General features: G+C 51.5%; 1 protein-coding gene across 1 annotated transcript; it reads left to right on the top strand.

Annotated features, from left to right (window-relative positions):
- Positions 1 to 13,419: 13,419 nt before the first annotated feature.
- LOC122209988 (olfactory receptor 10AC1-like) lies at positions 13,420 to 14,918 on the top strand. The gene has a single exon (XM_042922338.1). It carries the CDS (start codon positions 13,420 to 13,422, stop codon positions 14,395 to 14,397), a length of 978 nt encoding a protein of 325 aa, XP_042778272.1. The 3' UTR covers positions 14,398 to 14,918.
- The last annotated feature ends 3,994 nt before the right edge of the window (positions 14,919 to 18,912 follow it).

The following is an 18,912-nucleotide window of genomic DNA, read 5'->3' as shown; positions in this document are numbered from 1 at the left end:
TCATGACTTGAGCCAAAGTCAGATGCTTAACCGACTGAGCCACCCAGGTGCTCCTGAAAAGTAAATTTTGAGAAAGGAAAAATTTCAGTTCAATATCTCTCAAAAACACAGGTAAAAAGATCCTAAGGTATTAGCAGAATGAATCACCCTCCTAAGACAGAAGTGTGGGAATGGTGACTTAATTAGGTAGAAAAGCTCTGCCATAAGTTGCTGGCCAAGAGTTGTCCGTGTCTGTGTCTGTGTCTGTGTCTGTGTCTGTGTCTGTGCCTGTGTGTGCACACATGTGTTCTCAAGAGAGAGGAGAAGCAGGTTTGGGGTTTGGTCAGAAGTGGAGAAATGGTTTTCTCTGAGGGGAGGAGGTACCCAGGCCCTCCCATGGTATCAGGGTCTCTGGGCTGGCTGCTGCCCATGGCCTGGGTTCATCACTCCTTAGAGTCCTGGGCTCTGAGCACTTCCATTCTGTTTGTTTGTTTGTTTGTTTGTTTGTTTGTTTGTTTAATTTACATCCAAGTTAGCATATAATGCAACAATTATTTCAGGAGTAGATTCCTTAATGCCCCTTACCCGTTTAGCCCATCCCCCCTCTCACCTCTCCAGCAACCCTCTGTTTGTTCTCCTGTTCAAGAGTCCATTATGTTTTCTCTCTCTCCCTGTTTTCATGTTATTTTTGCCTCCCTTCCCTATGTTCATCTGTTTGTATGTTAAAGTTCTCCTATGAGTGAAGTCATATGATGTCTTTCTCTGACTAATTTCACTTAAAATAATACCCTCTAGTTCCATCCACGTAGTTGCAGATGGCAAATTTCATTCTTTTTGGAGTAATACTCCATTGTGTGTGTGTGTGTGTGTGTATGTGTGTGTGTGTGTGTGTGTGTGTGTGTGTGTGTGTGTGTGTATATATATATATATATATATATATATATATATATATATACCACATCTTCTTTATCCATTCATCCATCGATGGACATTTAGGCTCTTTCCATGCTTTGGCTATTTTTTTTTTATTTTTTTATTTTTTTTTTTATTTTTTATTTTTTTTCATGCTTTGGCTATTGTCCATAGTGCTTCTGTAAACACTGGGGTGCATGTGCCCCTTCAAAACAGCATACCTGTATCCCTTGGATAAATACCTGGTAGTGTAATTGCTGGGTTGTAGGGTAGTTCTATTTTTAATTTTTTGAGGACCCTCCATACTGTTTTCCAGAGTGGCTGTACCAGTTTGCATTCCCACCAACAGTGCAAAAGAGATCCTCTTTCTCTGCATCCTCACTAACATCTGTTGTTGCCTGAGTTGTTAATGTGAGCCATTCTGACAGGTGTGAGGTGGTACCTCATTGTGGTTTTGATTTGTATTTCCCTGATGATGAATGATGTTGAGCATTTTTTCACGTGTCGGTTGGCCATCTGGATGTCTTCTTTGGAGAAGTGTCTATTCTTGTCTTTTGGCCATTTCTTCACTGGATTGTTTTTTGGGTGTTGAGTTTGATAAGTTCTTTATAGATTTTGGATACTAACCCTTTATCGGATGTGTCGTTTGCAAATATCTTCTCCCATTCCGTCGGTTGCCTTTTAGTTTTGCTGATTGTTTCCTTTGCTGTGCAGAAGCTTTTTATTTTGATGAGATCCTAATAGTTTATTTTTGCTTTTGTTTCCCTTGCTTCCGGAGACGTGTTGCGTAAGAAGTTGCTGCAGCCAAGGTCAAAGAGGTTTTTTGCCTGCTTTCTCCTCGAGGATTCTGATGGCTTCCTGTCTTACATTGAGGTCTTTCATCCATTTTGAGTTTATTTTTGTGTCTGCTGTAAGAAAGTGGTCCAGGCTCATTCTTCTGCATGTCGCTGTCCAGTTTTCCCAGGACCACTTGCTGAAGAGACTTTCTTCCATTGGATATTCTTTCCTGCTTTGTCAAAGATTGGTTAGCCATACATTTGTGGGTCCATTTCTGGGTTCTCTATTCTGTTCCATTGATCTGAGTGTCTTTTTTGTGTGTGTGCCAGTACCATACTGTCTTAATGGTTACAGCTTTGTAATACAGCTTGAAGTCTGGGATTGCGAGGCCTCCTGTTTTGGTTTTCTTTTTCAAGATTGCTTTGGCCATTCAGGGTCTTTCTGGTTCCATACAAATTTCAGGATTGTTTGTTCTAGCTCTGTGAAGAATGCTGGTGTTATTTTGATAGGTATTGTATTGAATATCTAGATTGCTTTGGGTAGTATTGACATTTTAACAATATTTCTTCTTCATATCCAGGAGCATGGAATATTTTTCCTTTTTTGTGTGTCTTCAATTTCTTTCATTAGCTCTCTATAGTTTTCAGTGTTGAATGCTTCCATTCTGACCTGGGATGGGAGTGGGCTCCGGGCTCAGGTTCCCTGTGACCCAAAGATGGAAGCTTGGGGGCCAGAATGCAGGGGTGCTGGGAACAGCTAGCACATTCTGTGCGGCAGTAGGCTACTTGCTGCAACAACCAGTTCTTCTGTTGGCAATTCCCATTCACATCCAGACCCATGTCTGCAAATTCGACGGGTAGTGAAGGGCGAGGGGTCCCTGAAGCCACACAGGGAGAGCTCTCAAAGGGCTCTTCCTCTTCAGGATCTGCCCCCAGGATCCTTGGGTCTGGGAAAAGCAGGAGCTGAGATGGGAGTCTTGGGGAAAGGAGGGGACCCCCTTCTCACTGACACCATGGGCCAGCCCCAAGACAGAGATGGAGACAGAGTTTCAGACACAGGACTGTCAGGGAGACCCCTGTGATACCCCCAGGTCAGTCTGCCCTGTAGAGAATTTCAAAGCCTCTAGGGGGAACATAGACTGAGCTAGGGACTGAGGGGGAGTGGCTGGTGCCTCCCACTGTACCCAAGTAGGGCTCTGGGAAGCATGGGGAGGAATTGGGAGCCCAAGGAGGCCCCTCCAGCTGGAGAATATTCACAGCTCAGGAGTAAAGCAGACTGACCTTGTTCCCCCTCCCCGCCAGAGCATGGAGCTACTCTAGAGAATCAGGGTAAGGTCCAGCGTGGGGGCGGTGTGTGAAATCCCAGAACCAGAGATACCCGACAGGCACAGATACCCAGCTTCTGTCCTCACCCAGGAGAGTCTGCTGAGATGTGACTGTGCCCCCTCAAAATCTGGAGCCCCATTTCCCCAGCTGTAAATGCAAACAGAAGGGGCACCTCCCACGAGAGGGGGCGTTCCCATCCTCTTAGGCTGCCCCTTTTCGTCTGGGGTGTGGAGTTTGGGCCTGTGAAAAAGGAGGCATGGTCTAACCAACTTTTGTCATCGATAGTTTGGCCTCTGTTGATCACAGGACCAAACTACTGCTTTAAGGTGTTTACATCTCGCCTATGGTCTGGCTCTCGAAGGTGCACAAGAATCATGCTGCAGACTCTCTATCCACATGCCCCGACACCTGCATTTCCCTTCTTGCAGTCAGAAAGCTCTCCTGCCATCTCCCCACCACACTGGGAAGGGAGGCTTGGCCCCCGTTCTCGCTCCCTCTCTGCCTGTTCCTGCGCATGTTGAGGCTTTGTATGGCCAGCCCTGCATGGCACGACGTGCCTCTGTTCTGCCTCTGTTCACCCTCTTCCTCTCAGCAAATGGCCTTTTGCCCTCAGGTGGTGGAGGCTGGTGGCCCCTCTCCAACCTGCTGGGGTCTCTGGCCCAAGAAGTTCCAGCAGAAAAACAGGTTTTTCTGAAATTCCAATTGATAAGGACAAGTACCACGTCTCCCTTCCAGAAAAGCTACACTCCCACCAACTCTGTGTGAGAAAAAGCCTATTTCCTCTCATCTTTGTCAGCCCTGGATTCAGAAACTTTTTGGCCAATATTTTTGCAAAAGCAAAATTCCGCATGTGCATCCCCCACCCCCCCCCCCCCCTTATTACTGAATCAGGAGTAAATCTGAGGAGACGAGCACTTCCATTATGGAAGAATAAGGACATCTGAATATCTTCTGTTCCATCAAAGCATTTACAAAAAAAAAAATTGTCACAAGAAACTTTCCCAGAACTTTGGAAAGTGACCAAAGGCTTGCAGCAATTTGGGGAGAGTTCCTTCCAGAAAAATGGCTGAATCCTCGAAAACCAACAGCCTCAGAAACACAGCAGTGAGAAACAGCAGCAGCCTAGCTATCAGCCATTGGAGGGACCGAGTGGGCTTGAAGCTCCCCAGAAGCCCCATCCCCAGGGAACTGTCAAAAATCCGCAGATGGCAGCTCCCCAGAAATGCCCCATCTGCAAGAACGGTCTTTATTTTTGCTGATTAAGAGCTCACTGTGGGAGTAAAGCCCAATCCCCAGGACATTTGTCAAAAACAGTGGCATTTCAATCACATCATAGCTGTCTGGGGAGATGATATCAGCTGAGGCAAACAAGAGGCTGGTCGAGAACTTAAAAGGAACATTTTGAGAATGAGAAGCTGTGACTCACTGCCCCTTAACGAGGAGGCTGTGCACACGCCCAGGAAATACCATGGACAGCGTTTCTCTCTCCCATGTGCTTGGTCTGGAGACTGAGCAAACAGGAAGTAAGGGCTAGGGCAGAGTTCTTGATTGCCAGGGCAGTGAGGGGGCCCCAACACATGAGGGGCCACTTGGCAAAGGCTTACTGTTTTAAGGGACTGCCCAGCCATTACCAGAAAACTGGGATAACTGAGCAGAGGCTTCTCACAACAAAGAATACAGACTTAACAGAATTAGGAAAAGAAAATCACCAAATAAACAGAACAACTGAGCTAAACCTTCTGAGGAGGGGGAAGGGGATCTTACTGCCACATTATGTTATTTAAAATATCCAGTTTTAGGGGCGCCTGTGTGGCTCAGGCAGTTAAGTGTCTGTCTTCGGCTCCCATCATGATTTCACAGTTTGTGGGTTCGAGCCCCGTGTTGGGCTCTGTGCTGACAGCTCAGAGCCTGAAGCCTGTTTTGGATTCTGTGTCTTTCTCTCTCTGCACCCCCATCTCAAAAATAAATAAACATTTACAAAATTAGAAAATATTTCCAGTTTCACATAAAAAGAGAGAGAGATGCAAAGAAACCGAAAAGTGTGGCCTATCCATCCCACACTGACAGAGCCTGACGTGGGGCTCAGTCCCCACAAGCCGTGAGATCATGATCTGAGTTGAAATCAAGAGTTGGACACTTAACTGACTCAGCCACCCAGTGTCCCTGAGGTTTATCAATCTTAACTGCTCTTAGCAAAAAATAAAATCTTGGTTTTATTCATTTTCTCTATTGTTTTAGTTTTCCCATTTTGGTGACTTCTGCTCTGATCTTTATTTTTTCCTTTCTTGTGCTTACTTTATTTTTAACCTATCATTCCTTTTCTAATTTCTTAAGGTGGAAGCTGAGTGTGATTTGGGGTCTTTTTCTAATGAAGAACTTAGCACTCTAATGTTCTGTTTAAACCAACAGTTGGCAAACTTCGGCCCACTTGACAAATCCAGCCCACCACACGGTTTTTACCGCCCCGACATAAGAATGGCTTTACGTTTTTAAATGGTTGAGAAAAACCAAAAGAAAAATATTTTGTGGCACGTGAAAATTATGCCAAGTTCAAATTTCAGCGTCCATAAATCGTTACTGGAACGTGACCACGACCACTCACCCCCATGTGGCTGCATTGGCAGAGTCAGGCAGGTTCAACGAAAATCAGCTGCAACAGAAACCATGTACATCCACATATCTATAAAAGAAGAAAAGTGAACTTCAAGTACTGTACTTTTAAGATCCAGTGGAGTAAAGACTGTTTTGTTACTGATTTAGATGGCCAAGCATTGTGTTTGCCACAGCAAACCATAGCTCTGCTAGAGAGTACAATAAACATTGACTTCACCAGGCTAGACAAAGTTCATAGAAGGGCAACAGCCAGAAACATGAGAAAGCTTAAAAGAGATGATCTCATTGCATCAGAATGTCTTCACAAAAATAAAAACAAAAATGAGGCTGCAACTAAACTAAGTTTCTAGTCGAGCAAGGAGAGCCACCCACCTAATGGCAGGTTGATTAAATCATGACGGAGACAGCTGAAAAAAAAAAGTGTACAGAGAAGACAAACATAGTCTGAGACGTTTAGCCTTTTGGTGAGAAGAAGGGTCAAGGACATGGAGAGCAACATCAACAGTCAATTTCAAAACAAGGCAAGTGACTTTGAGTGGTTTTCCTCATCTCTCAGAGAGTTGACAGCTCTTACGAATACCGTTCAGGTTGTGCATTCATTTGAGAAGCCAATGCCAAGTTTGAAGTGATTGAAGAATTAGCCCCCATGGATATGAAGGAACAACTACGGGTGAGAATATTTTCAAAGTCCAAGTTCAGGAGAGCAAATGAAGCTCACAGTTGATACTCCTGATTCATAACACATGATAGGTTGAAATGGCTTTCAAAAAGCACCGGCTGGTAAATAAGGCAGTTAATAACCATAGACTCTACCGTAGATTTTCAAAAGCTTTGTACACTTGTCAAACGAAGTCTATTTCTGCTCTACAGATATTTTTGCCAATGTCGATAGCCATGCATTGTAGAAGATTCACTGCTTGATGAATTCTTTCAGCTTTTGTACATCCAGAAATTTTTAAGAGCCTACTTTCTTGAAAGATATTTTCACTGGGTACAGACTTTTTTTCTTTTTTTCCTTTTAGTCCTTTAAAGATGGGGACTTCAGGCTTGCTGATAAGTCAGTGATCACTCCTACATTTATTCTTCTGTAGAGAATGTATTTCTTTAATTTATACTTTTCTATATTTTCTGTCACCGATTTTAAGCTCTCTCATTGTTTGCTTCATGTTCCTCGGGCTCAGAATATGTGGAGATTCTTGGATGTGTGGATTTGGTTTTCATTAAATTTGGGAGTTTCCTTAAATATTTTTCTTCCCCCTCCTCTCCTTCAGATTCCAAGTACACGCTTGTTACGTGGCTTCACTCTGTCCCACATCTTGCCGATTCATTTCTATTTAGTCGTTCCCTCCCACCTCCTCTCTGTATTTAACTTTGGACAGTTTCCACTGCAGTGTCTTCAAGTTCACTGATCTCTCCTGCGTTGTCTCACACTGTTAACCCCACCCAGTGCAGTTTTCATTTGGACGTGCCTGTTTTCTCCTTCAGAAGTTTGGCTGTTGCCCTTTTTTATATACTCTGTGTCTCTCCATGGCATGACTGATCTTTCTTCTAGCTTCTGGAACATACGGAATACAGTTGTAATAACCCTCCCAGTGTCCTTGTCTGCTAAATCTGTCATCTGTATCAGTCATTGCGGGTCCTGTTTTCCTGCTTCTGTGTATTCCAGGTTGGTGTTTTTTTTTAAATCACAGATCAGACGTTACAGAAAGATAGTTTGTCACTTATTCTCCATAGCTAATCTCAGGGTTTCCTGGTGAATCTTTGAACAACTGAAATCGTTTTTCCCAATACCACTCATCAGCCTGTGTAAGGACAGATTGTTCTGACCTCCTTGCTAGTTCATAGCTAATCAGTGTGCCCCCCAAAAATGTTCAAATAAGGTTCACTGTTCCCAGACTCTCTGCAGTGTTCGCTTTTTCCTTTTCCTCTTTTTAAAATTAAATCCTCATTCTCCCCCTCCTTTTTTTTTTTTTTTTTACTTGTTTAGGACTCAGTGCATGGTTTGATCTTCACTGTATACAAGTAACAACACGCTGATGGTTAATTCTATGTCTGCACGTTTTTCTTTGACACCAGACACAAAAGAATATGTGCTTTCGGGTTGAAAAAGAAGCAAAACTAATATAAGGTGCTAAAAAATATATTATTTTCCCTTAGGGAAGAAAGAGGACAGCAGTGGGGTAGGGGTAGGGAGGATTTCTGGAATTCTGGCAATATTCTTTCACTCTGTGAAAATTCAATTGTACCATTATTCTGTGTGGTTTTCTGTAAGTCTATCATATGTCTATTATAATGCTTGTTTTTTAAGTTTACTCACTTATTTTGAGAGAGGGAGAGCGTGAGCAGGGGAGAGGCAGAGACAGAGGGAGAGAGAGAGAGAATTGCAAGCAGGCTCCAGACTGGCATCAGGGAGCCCAACGCATGGCTTGATCCCACGAATCGAGAGACCATTACCTGAGCCAACCAAGAGTCAGATGCTGAACCGACTGAGCCCCCCAGGTGCCCCATATAATGTTTTTTTTTTTTAATGATGACTAACATCTGGTAAAAATAACATCGGATTCCTACCCGACATCTTACAGGGTAAATTGTGTATCGATTAAGCGCTTAATTGTTAAAAAAAAAAAAAGAAACCACCAATAGTTGAGAAATAATTTCTCTTCTAAGTGTTTCAAGCATGATGTGCCACCTAGAAGCTAAAAAAGAAAATATTGATAAATCTGACTACACTGAAATAAAACAATTCTCTACGGCAGAACCCATCACAAACAATATCAGAAGACACAGCAAACCAGGAAAACGATTTACATTTCCTCCTACAGTCAAAGTTGATTTCTTATTGACTGTAAGCCAATAAGAACCTAAGAGCCACGAGCAAATAGGAAAAACATGGGAAATAGGAATATGAGTGCCAAAAATAGTGCAAATAGGAAAAAAATGGGAAAAAATATGAATGAAGAGTGCCAACAATTCAAACGTCATTTACAAATGGGAAAAGAGGGTCAGCTTCACTCATGGAGAACAAATTAAAATGATAGGGAGACCACGCATTTCTGCATGATCAGTGACGAACGATCTGACAGCATGTCGTGCAGATGTGGAGGGGCGGGTGCTTGTGCGTATTCCAGGCGGAGGCGCTCAGCGCCGTCCTAACGATGGAGAGACCGTGTCAGTAACCAGCGCGACAGCCGAGACGGTTTAAGATGCGCAAACCCACCGATCTAATTACTTGCACACAAGCCACATACCACGTGGACCAGGATATGTATCTCAGTTTTGGTTGTACCGGCCAACAACGAGCAACCACCCGAGTACCCGTCAGCAGGGTCTTGTTAAACGAATGACGGCATCTACGCAGTGGCGCGGTGGGGAGCGAGGGCGCTGTTCATCGTTCGGAAGTGGCCAGGATGGTCGGAGATCGCAGAGCAGAGTAGCCGGAAACGCTACCCACGTCCGCGTGCTGCCTCCCCGCCCCGGAGATGTGGCCGCGGGCACGTCCCTCCACCTCTCTAGGCCTTAGTGGGTGACGGTGGCACCCGCACCGTAGGGTTTTGTGAGGACTGAACGGATCAGTATTTCTGTGTCACCGTAGAACAGTGTCTGGTAGCCAGTAAGTACGACATAAGTGTTTGTTAAACACACTAAAAATACACTGATAAAGGCGCCTGGGTGGCTCAGTTGGTTAAGCGTCTGACTTCGGCTCAGGTCATGATCTTGTGGTCCGTGAGTTCGAGCCCCGCGTCGGGCTCTGTGCTGACCGCTCAGAGCCTGGAGCCTATTTCAGATTCTGTGTCCGCCCCCCCCCCCCCCCCGCCCCTCCTCTGCTTGTGCTTGGTCTCTCAAAGGTGAATAAAAAAAAAAATTATTGAAAAAAAAAATAAAATTAGGGGCACCTAGGTGGCTCAGTTGGTTCAGTGTCCAACTCTTGACTTTGACTCAGGTCATCATCTTACAGTTTGTGACATCAAGCCCCCCATTGGGCTCTACAGCACAGAGCCTGCTTGGGATTCTCTCTCTCGCCCTCTCTCTCTGCCCCTACCCTGCTCTCTCTCTCTTTCTCTCAAAAAATATATACATTTAAAAAATGAATAAAAAATAAAATTAGTGCTTAAAATAGTTAAGAAGACTATGTAGTAAATGGAAAACGTGTGTAAGTCAATGTTAAATGGGAATCGTGGGATACAAAACCGTACGTTTTGCAATGCTGTAAGTTTCCCTGTAAACGGGCAACGAGAACAGAAGACGTCTGTGTCATTGGCTTTTGTTGCTCAGCACCTTGGGGTACTTTCTGGTGGTGGTGGTGGTGGTGAAGATGCCCACCCGCATCCACACCAGTCACCCCATTCCAAGATCTCCAGCCCGTTGGCCCCCTCTTATTGCAAACTTTGGGGAAATGCGGAGAGAGCTGGCTCTCTCCTCCCCTCTCTCCAATGAGCTGTCCACTATGCTACTTTGGGCTACTCCCTCCCTCCCCCGTCCCAGTTTACCTCCATCCCTGCAGAGAGGCGGCCTCTGTCCCCTTGGCCCAGAAGTCTCAGACTCTCCCGGGACACCCCAGGTCAGATTTCCCAAGTCTTCCCCCCACTCCTCCCTCAGCCCCCAGCCTTCTGAGACCACCGTGGTCCTCAGGCACCACACTGCACGGGGAAGAGCACTAATGAGGCCCCGGGGCTTTGGAGGAAGCCAGACCCCTAAGTGGGCCCTGGGAAACCTATTAAGTCAGTCTTGTCTTTTCTTCCTGAGAGAGTCCCTGGGAACAGAGGTGGAGATCACGGGAGAAGGGGGGGATTGATGTGGTGCAGGAGGTCTGCTCCCCATTCTCCGCAGAATCCTTCCACAGTCCGCCGCTACTTTGTAATTTGTATCCACAGAGGAACTGCTATTTGAGCTGGGCTGTGAAGAGCGAGTAGCTTTCAGGTGGGGAAGGACTTTCTGATACGAAACAGGTGCGCAAGGTCAGGGACAAGTGGGAGACGGCAGCAGGCCGCCGCGAGGCTTGTGGGGAAGGCGTGCGCGGGAGATAGAGGGATGGCGGCGCCCATAAGGCTTGCGGGCTCTATGTCGTGATGGTCAGAACTGGCACTTCTCCCAGCCAGGACGCTGGTCGCCTGCTCAGCCCAAACTCCGGCGTCACCGCTGGGAACCACGTCTGCCAGGTTAGCGGGGGGAGCAAGGCGCCTGGCCAGCCGAGCTGAGGATTTAATTCAGGCTGCGATTCGGGGTTGGGGGGCCCCAAGTCTGGCTGTCTCCTTTAAAGGAATTTTCTAACTCTCCAGCGATGCTGTGGGAGGTGGGGTGTGGGTGCCAGGGACTGAGGGCAAAGCCCCAGGTGAAGCCCATGTTTGCGGGAGAGAGGAAACCCTTCAAGGAGGGGGTCTCGGGTCCAGAAGGCCCGGGGGGGACACAGGAGATTTTTCTCCTCTCTCTGCCTGTCTCTCTCTCCATCTCTGTTTTTCTGTCTCTCTTTGTCTCTCCCACCTCTTCCTCTGTTTCTCTTCTCTCTCTCCCTTTCTCTTTATCTCTCTCCCCCCATCCGTCTCTCTCTCTCTGTTTCTTTCTCTTTCCTCTCCTTTCATCTTTCCCTTTCTGTCTCTCCCCCTCTCCCTCTCCATTTCTGTCTCTGTCTCTGTCAGCCCAGAGTCTGGCGAACCACTTGGAGTGGAGGCGACCTCCCTGCCGCTGCCCTCAGCAGGCTCGCCTCTGCCTGTCCCTGGTCGCAGGCCTCATTCTGTTTCCGCACCTCTGCATCTGCTTCCTTCTCTCTCCTCCGGTCCCCTTTCCATTTTCCCCTCGTCTGGGTGGGGAAGGACCGACAGACAAGGCAGACACAGAGAAGAGCGGGCTCTCCCCCTACTTAAGGGCGGAGACTGTGAAATCAGACAGACCTGGGGCCTCTGACTAAGGGAGATGCTGTGGGACTCCCCCAGATCTCAGCCTCCCCGTCTGTAAATCAGTTGTAATGGTGGCGTGACTCCTCACAGCGGTCTCGAGAATGTTCAGGAATACTGTGGACGCGGGGCGTTTACGGCTCGCCTGCACACCGTGAGGGCTGGACACACGGCAGCGATTGTGATCCCGCTCCCTCCCTCCCGTCGGCATTTGGAGGGAATATGGGGGCGTTGCCAACGAAGGGTCATTGGAGGTGATGTCAGTGTCCCTGGACGACTTTCCGGGAGGCTTCGGGGGCTTCGGGGGAAGAGCTGCGGGGCATGGGCGGGAGGAACCCTTGGGGAAGAGAAACAGAGCGGCGGGACACCTGAAGGCTCCGGGGTCTCGGAATCCGGGCAGATAGGCCAGGTGACGCCGGTCTGCTGCCTCGGTCCCCACACCTCCCTCTCTGCTCTCTGCAGACAACGCTTCCCTCCAGAGATCTTCAGCCGGGGCAGGGCGTGCCCGGCAGAGGCAGCAGGAAGCGCACGACAGGATAGGGTGGCGATTCCTTCCATAACATCTCCCGCACGCCGGGCCTGCTGTGCTGGGCGCTTTGTGCTGGGCGTGATGTCACTTAGTCGTCACGACAGTTCTGTGGGGCTGAGGAGGCTGCTGGGGCTTCACAGGGTAAAGACTCCAAGCCGTCTCAGCTGGTCAGTGAAACAGCGGAGACGGAGCAGGTGCACGTGAGCCCAGAGGCCCCGCTTGTGCCGCTGAGCCATCCGGGCTCCGGGATGGGCTCGTGCCCGGGGCGGGGGGGGGGGGGGGGGGGGAGGATTGCAGAATGACATCCTGGGGCATCAGGGCCTGTGTCGCATCAAGGGCGACAGACGAGGAATCTGAGCCCCATGGAGAAGGTGGGGCTTGGGCAGCATCACAGACGGGACCAGAAAGCAAAGCTCCTTACTCAGCCCCAGGCGTCCCTGTGATCTGAGGCCACCCCAGGGCTGGGTGATGAGGCAGAAGGCACCCACTGTGCCCTGCACACGCGTGTGCAAATAGACACACACACACACACACACACACACACACACACACTGGCTTGGCTAGAAAGAGCTGTTTTGAGATGTGCACTGGTGGTCTGAGGCTCTTCAAAGACCCCCAAGTTGATGCCGACAGGCCCGGTGTAATGCTCCCTTACTGACCTAGTATTCTAGATCAACGCGATGCCCCTCCGAATTCTTTCTGGGCTCTTGAAACATCAAGATATCTTTGCTGATGGTTTTTGAAGTTTATTTGTTTTGAGAGACAGAGTGAGTGCGGAAGGGACAGAGAGGGAGGGAGAGAGAAGCCCAAGCAGGCTCCGTACCGTCATCGAGGAGCTTGATGCTGGGCCCGAACTCACGAGATCATGTCCTGAGCTGCAACCAAGAGTCGGACGCTCTACCGACTGAGCCGCCCAGGTGCCCCCACATCAAAATATCTTTAGATATTCTGTCACACAGGAGACGGTCAGGGACAGGGCCACGGTTCACAGTGCGGTGGCGGGCGCGGTGCTCCGGAGAAACGCCCTCGATGCGATGCGCTAGCAGCGCCCCCACCCCCAGCAGAGGACGCGCTGGTTAAACGGGAAGGGTGGCTCGCGTGCCGGTGGGATGTGCGCGGGACGCGGCGGCTGGGGGGGGGGGGGGGGGGAGGGGCGGCCTGGAAGAGCACGGGCCGCGGAAGCCAGAGGGAGAGCGGACGGTGGCTGCGGACACCCGCATTCCTGGAGGACTCGCGGGGGCGGCAGGTGCCGGCTTGGGGAGAACGCCCCGCGTCCCTGGTGGAGGGGGTGTGGGGGCTGAACCCCGGAGAGGCGAGGGCCCTGTGTTTCTGGGAGGGGTGTGTCACCGCGACCCTCCTCTCTGGCCTGCACCCCTGTCCTCCCTCAGGTTCCGACATGAGCCCCTGGCCTGGGTCAAACCGGACGGCTCCGCGGGAGTTCGTGATCCTGGGTTTCTCCGGGTGGCCCCGGGGGCTGCGGCTGCTGCTCTTTGCCTTCCTGCTGCCACTCTACCTGGCCACGCTGGTGGGAAACCTGCTCATCCTGGGCCTGGCCGTCGGGGACCCCGCCCTGCACACTCCCATGTACTTCTTTCTGGGGGCGCTGTCGGCCGTGGAGGCGGCCTACACGCTGGTGCTGACTCCGCGCACGCTCGCGGGCTTCCTGCTGCCCCCGGGGGGCCAGGCGGTGGCCCGCTCCACCTGTGCTGCCCAGATGGGCCTCTTCGTGGCGCTGGGAGGCTCCGAGTGCCTGCTGCTGGCCGCCATGGCGCTGGACCGCTACCTGGCCATCTGCCGCCCTCTCTGCTACCCCCGGCTCATGACCGCGGGGCGCTGCCGGTGCCTTCTCGCCTCCTGCTGCGCTGGGGGCTCTCTCCTGGCCTTGGGCCTCACCGTGGCCATCTTCCAGCTGCCCTTCTGCCGGGGGGGCCTCGTCAACCACGTCTTCTGTGACCTCCCGGCCGTGTTGGTGCTGGCCTGTGGGGACCGGGACCTGCAGGAGAGGGTCCTGCTGGCCGCCTGCCTGCTGCTGCTGGTGCTGCCTCTGGTCCTGATCCTGCTGTCCTACACCAGGGTGCTGGCGGTCATCCTGGGAGTCGGGGGGGTGGCAGGCCGCCGCAAGGCCTTCAACACGGTGGCGTCGCATCTCACCGTGGCCGTGCTCCACTACGGCTGTGCCACGGCCATGTACGCCAGACCCCTGAGCAGCCGCTCCCTCGAGGAGGACAAGCTGGTGTCGCTCGTCTACATCAACCTCACGCCGTTGCTCTACCCCGCCATCTACACGCTGCGCAACCGGGACGTGCAGGGTGCCCTGTGGCGGGTGGTCGGCGGCAGGACGTCAGGGAACGTCGTCCGGGCCGAGGTCAGCTAATGCTGCGTGCCAGACGGTGTCTGGCCTGCGATCTCCCCCCGCGAGGGGAACCTCCCCATCCCAGAGCCGTCTGTGGCTCCCCAAGACCTGCTGGAGCCCAGCGTCACAAGGACTCCAAAAGCGGACTTGAGCCGAGTTCTTTGGCTGCTGTGGACATTTCAAGCTGAACGGTTCTCGCTGGTGGCCGTGCACCGGAGAATATTCAGCAGCCACTCCTTGTCTCTACCCAGTGGATGCCACTTGCACACCACCCCCCCCAGTTGAGATAATAAACAATGTCATTAGACATTGTCAAATGTCACCTGGGGGGAGGGCGCAATCAGCCCTTGTTGAGAACAACTGCTCTAAATTCTGAACACACGGTACCTTTTGAAGAGAAACGAGTGCTAAAAGGTACAAGTTTATGGTTCCTTAATTTATAATACACAACTGAAAATGCAAATGTTCACGAACATGGAGTAGACGCGAACGACTTGTGGCCGAGTCACGGGATGGGGACGCCTGGGGGGGGCTCAGTCGGTCCGACTTTGGCTCAGGTCATGATCTCGAGGTTCGTAGGTTCAAGCCCCACATGGGGCTCTGCCCTGACAGCCCAGAGCCTGGAACCTGCTTTGGATTCTGTGTCTCCCTCACTCTCTGCCCCTCCCCCGCTCATGCTCTGTCTCTCTCAAAAATAGACATTTGGGAAGAAAAAAAAAAAAGCAGCAAGCCACAGAGAGCGCAAACCGAATGCCTCCCTGTACGCAAAAGGCCAATGACAGACGAATCTGTGCTGGTTGATAGAATAGTGGTTCCCTGGGAGAAGGATCTGGGTTGGCACAGGCACAGGGGGATGGTCTGGGCACTGGAGATGTTCTAGATCTCGATCTGCGTGGTAATTACATGGGTAGGTAGGTGTTCAAAGCTTCATCAGATCTGTGCACCTCCTTGTATTTAAAATGAGCTACAGCTGTTCTCCTGTTTGCGCAGCGAGCCACGCCTTCAGCGTTGCCTTTGCTCACGCTGCCTTATGCCCCCGGTGCACACTTCCTCTCGTTCCGCATTCCACGTGTGAAAATGCCTCGTGTTGTTCAGTGATCAACCCAAATACTGCTGTAGCGAGAATGTTTTTGTCCTCCCCCTCCCCCTCTAGATTCATCACGTGGAAACCTAATCGCCGGGAGCCGGGCTTAGGGGTGGGGCCTCTAGAGGTAATTAGGTGAGGAGGGTGGAGCCCTTGTTAACGGGATTAGTGCCTTTATAAAGGAGGCTCCAGAACGTTCCCTCTCCCCTTCCACCGGGTGAGGCCACGGCGAGGAAGCGGCTGTTTGCAAACAGGAGGTGGGTGCTCAACAGACACGAAATCTGCCGGCACCTCGATCTTGGAGTTCCCGGCCTCCAGTCTGGTGAGCAATGTCCGTTGTTCAGAAGCCCGCTAGTCTGTGTAGCACGCTAAGACAGCCCCCTCTCTGTCCCCCCCCCTCAATCACAACTGCTGTCACTCTAGGGGCGCCTGGGCAGGTCAGTCAGTTGAGTGTCCAACTCTTGATGTCGCCTCAGGTCGTGATCTCCCGGTTTGTGAGTTCGAGCCCCAAGTCAAGGCTCTTCACGGACAGCAAGGAGCCTGCTCGAGATCTCTCTCTCTGCCTCTCCCCTGCTCATACCCTCTCTAATTAAAAAATAATAATAAACTGGCAGTCTAAAATATAATTTAAACATCTCCTTCACTTACCACTCAATTATACTGTGAGCTCTTTAAAGCCAGGTCTCAGACCCTATGAACTTGGCGGTTCTTAGTAAATACCAGATGGAGGAATAAACCATAGACAAGCTCTGGGCTGCGTGGGCGTCTCGCTTAAGGGCTACAGGCCCAGGGGCATAGCTCCGGAGTCCAAGGGCAGGAAGCGGTAGGACCGCGTCTTCTGGGGTCTGGTCTGGGGTCTGTCAGAGCTGGCTGTAAACCTCAGCTGGCAATTCTTGGGCCCGGTTTACCAACCCAAGTAGCCTCGGGAGCAGCAGGCTTGTAACTGAGCACACTAGCTGCGTCTGGAAAACTCGACCATCCTGATTGGGCAGGGAAAAGGCCCTGGATCCTCAGAGATGCTTGAAGATGGCTTTTCTTAAGTTTATTTTGATGTAAGTTAATTATTTATTTTGAGAGAAAGAGCGAGAATCCCAAGCAGGTTCCACCCCACCAGCACAGAGCTCGAGGCAGGGCTCCACCCCACGAACTGTGAGGTCATGACCTGAGCTGAAATTAACAGTCGGACGTTTAAGCAACGGAGCCACCCAGGCGCCCCGCAGGTGGGGTCTGCCGACGCCCGGTGCTCAGCCACCTGTGGTCCTGTGCCGGGCTGGTTTTGCTCCCGTACCCCTCTGGAGCTGGGGTTAGGCCCCGGGGGTCCACCAGCCGTCCTGTTACTCAGGCTGCGCGGATCGAGTGGGAACCACAAGCATCTGATGAGATGCCGGGCCTCCCTCGGGCAGAATCGCTTGTGGTTGATCGGGAGCCTGAGGTGGTTACCTTTCCCTCAAGGCACCTGCGTCCGCTGCCGGTCCCCGGTCCCGGTGAAAGGTCATGTGCCGCGGGCCTCTGCCCCACGTGTGGGGCGGGCAGCAGCTCAGAGCCCGTGTGAACAGCTTCTCAGCCGGCCGCCCTCCTAATCCCTCCTGCTGCCCAAAGTCTTTGAGAATATTGTGAATCTTGAGATGCGTGAAACTGAGTTTGGGTTTCTTTTTTTCATTTATTTATTGAGGTGTAATTGGCAGCTAACGTTAGCTGCAGGTGTACAACACAACGATTCGATAGATGCGTATGTTGTAAAATGATCACCCCTTTTAGTCAGCATCAGCAACTCCCGGTTGCATTTTCTTCCTTGTGATGAGAACTTTCAAGATTTACTCTCTTGGCAGCTTCCAAATGCGCCATAGTTGGCAGTTTCAGATGCTCTATTATCTGCCACTGATCTGACCTTAAAGATTGTTACTGGAAAGACCTGCAGTGGCTGTCCCCCAGGGCCAGGTCCATCTCGGGGGTGTCCTGCCCGGCCTCTCCAAAACAGTGACGGTGGCAGGTCACGGGCTGACCCCTAGCCCTCGAGGGCTGGACCCAGCGCTCTGGCGGGTTCCTGCTCTGCAGGCTGACCGGCCCGCGGCCACTTCTGTGGGCTTTCACTTCCGCGATGAACTTGCTAACTTCCTCCGGCCTTATAGGTGGCGCTCGGACAGTTTGCATCAGACCACTAGATCCCGTGTCACCATGTGCCAGGGGTGGGACCCGTCATATCCCACAGGGTCGTGTGACAGCAGAAAGGTGTGCAGCAACAGAGGGACCGCAGGCCCCGGCCACACCGACCTTTGCCGGGAGCCGTGCCTTCCCCGAGTGAGGGTGCCGTTTGTCACCAGACGGGACTAGGAGTCCGCCTCCCCGTGCCACCCGCAAGCACAGCCGTCAGGGACGGGGTGTCTCTCTGTCCCCCTATCATAGCCTGCACTTGGGTGGGCCGTGTCCTGGCCGTTAACCCATGCAACAGGACCTGAGAGCCACGGCCAGGTGGGGAAGTGGGGGCAGGCATCCTCCTTGGGGCGTGAACAGGTGCACCGCAAACCAGCTCCCAGGGCAATGCCCCGAGGCCCTGGAGGACTCGGGTCGCTTCTTCCCCAGCTTGCACTTTGGGACGGGCGGTGGCCAAGGTCAAAGCTGCGCCCACCAACTAACTGCCCACCGGGGAGAGCCAGTCAGCCTGCCCTTCGCAGCTCCAAGGCTCCCTGGCAGCCGGCTGCCAGCACGACTCTACCGTCCTGATCCTGCGGCTGACCGTCAGGACTCCGCTAAACTAACGTTTGCTAAGAGGACCACAGGTGCCAGTGGTCAGCGGGTGCGACAACAGGCCAGGAGAGAAACTGAAATGGCGAAGTTTATTATTTGCAGGACCCTGCGGGAAGTACACAGCAGGCCTCGAGGGGCCACATGGGGTGTCGAGGTAGAAGGCAGACAGAGATCGAACCCGGGGCACGTGACTTTTATAATAGAGCTGGTGGGCTGGGACCACACTGGTTAATGCAAAGCAGCAAAGAGGGGGTTAGGTAACCTCCGCAGGGTCTCAGCCGAGGGGCGCGTAAGGCAGACAGGCAAGCGGGGGAGACGGCGGCTCGCAAGGACGCGGGAGAAGCCACGATGGGCCCTCGCAGCCGCTTGTGGCTCCACGGCTGCAGTCTAGGCGGGTGTCAGCGTCCTGTCCCTGCAGATCCCTCGGCCATACCAAGCGGGTGCGGAGCAGGGGACACCCCGAAACAGCTTAGCCAGCTCTAAGATGCGAATTTCCTACCTGTCCACTGTGCTGCCCGTATCGGTGATCTCCGGTCTTGTCAAATCTGAGCCGCTTTTTCTCTTGGGATGTCCCTTTCTTCCACTATTTTGTCTTTTAGGAACTCCTACTTGCTCTGATTTTCATCCAGATGTCTCACCCTTTCATGTACATTTCCCGCCTCTCTGTAGACCGAATCCTAAGAATCTGCTTCGCTCCACTTTCTGCT

The sequence above is a fragment of the Panthera leo genome, chromosome E3 (assembly GCF_018350215.1).
Source record: "Panthera leo isolate Ple1 chromosome E3, P.leo_Ple1_pat1.1, whole genome shotgun sequence".
In the NCBI taxonomy this organism is placed as follows: Eukaryota; Metazoa; Chordata; class Mammalia; order Carnivora; family Felidae; genus Panthera; species Panthera leo.
Note: the sequence above shows the minus strand (reverse complement) of the source record. Positions and strands in the feature narration are given on the sequence as shown.

Coding starts and splice junctions, on each gene's coding strand:
- LOC122209988 (XM_042922338.1), top strand. CDS start 13,420: ATGAGCCCCTGGCCTGGGTCAAACCGGACGGCTCCGCGGGAGTTCGTG.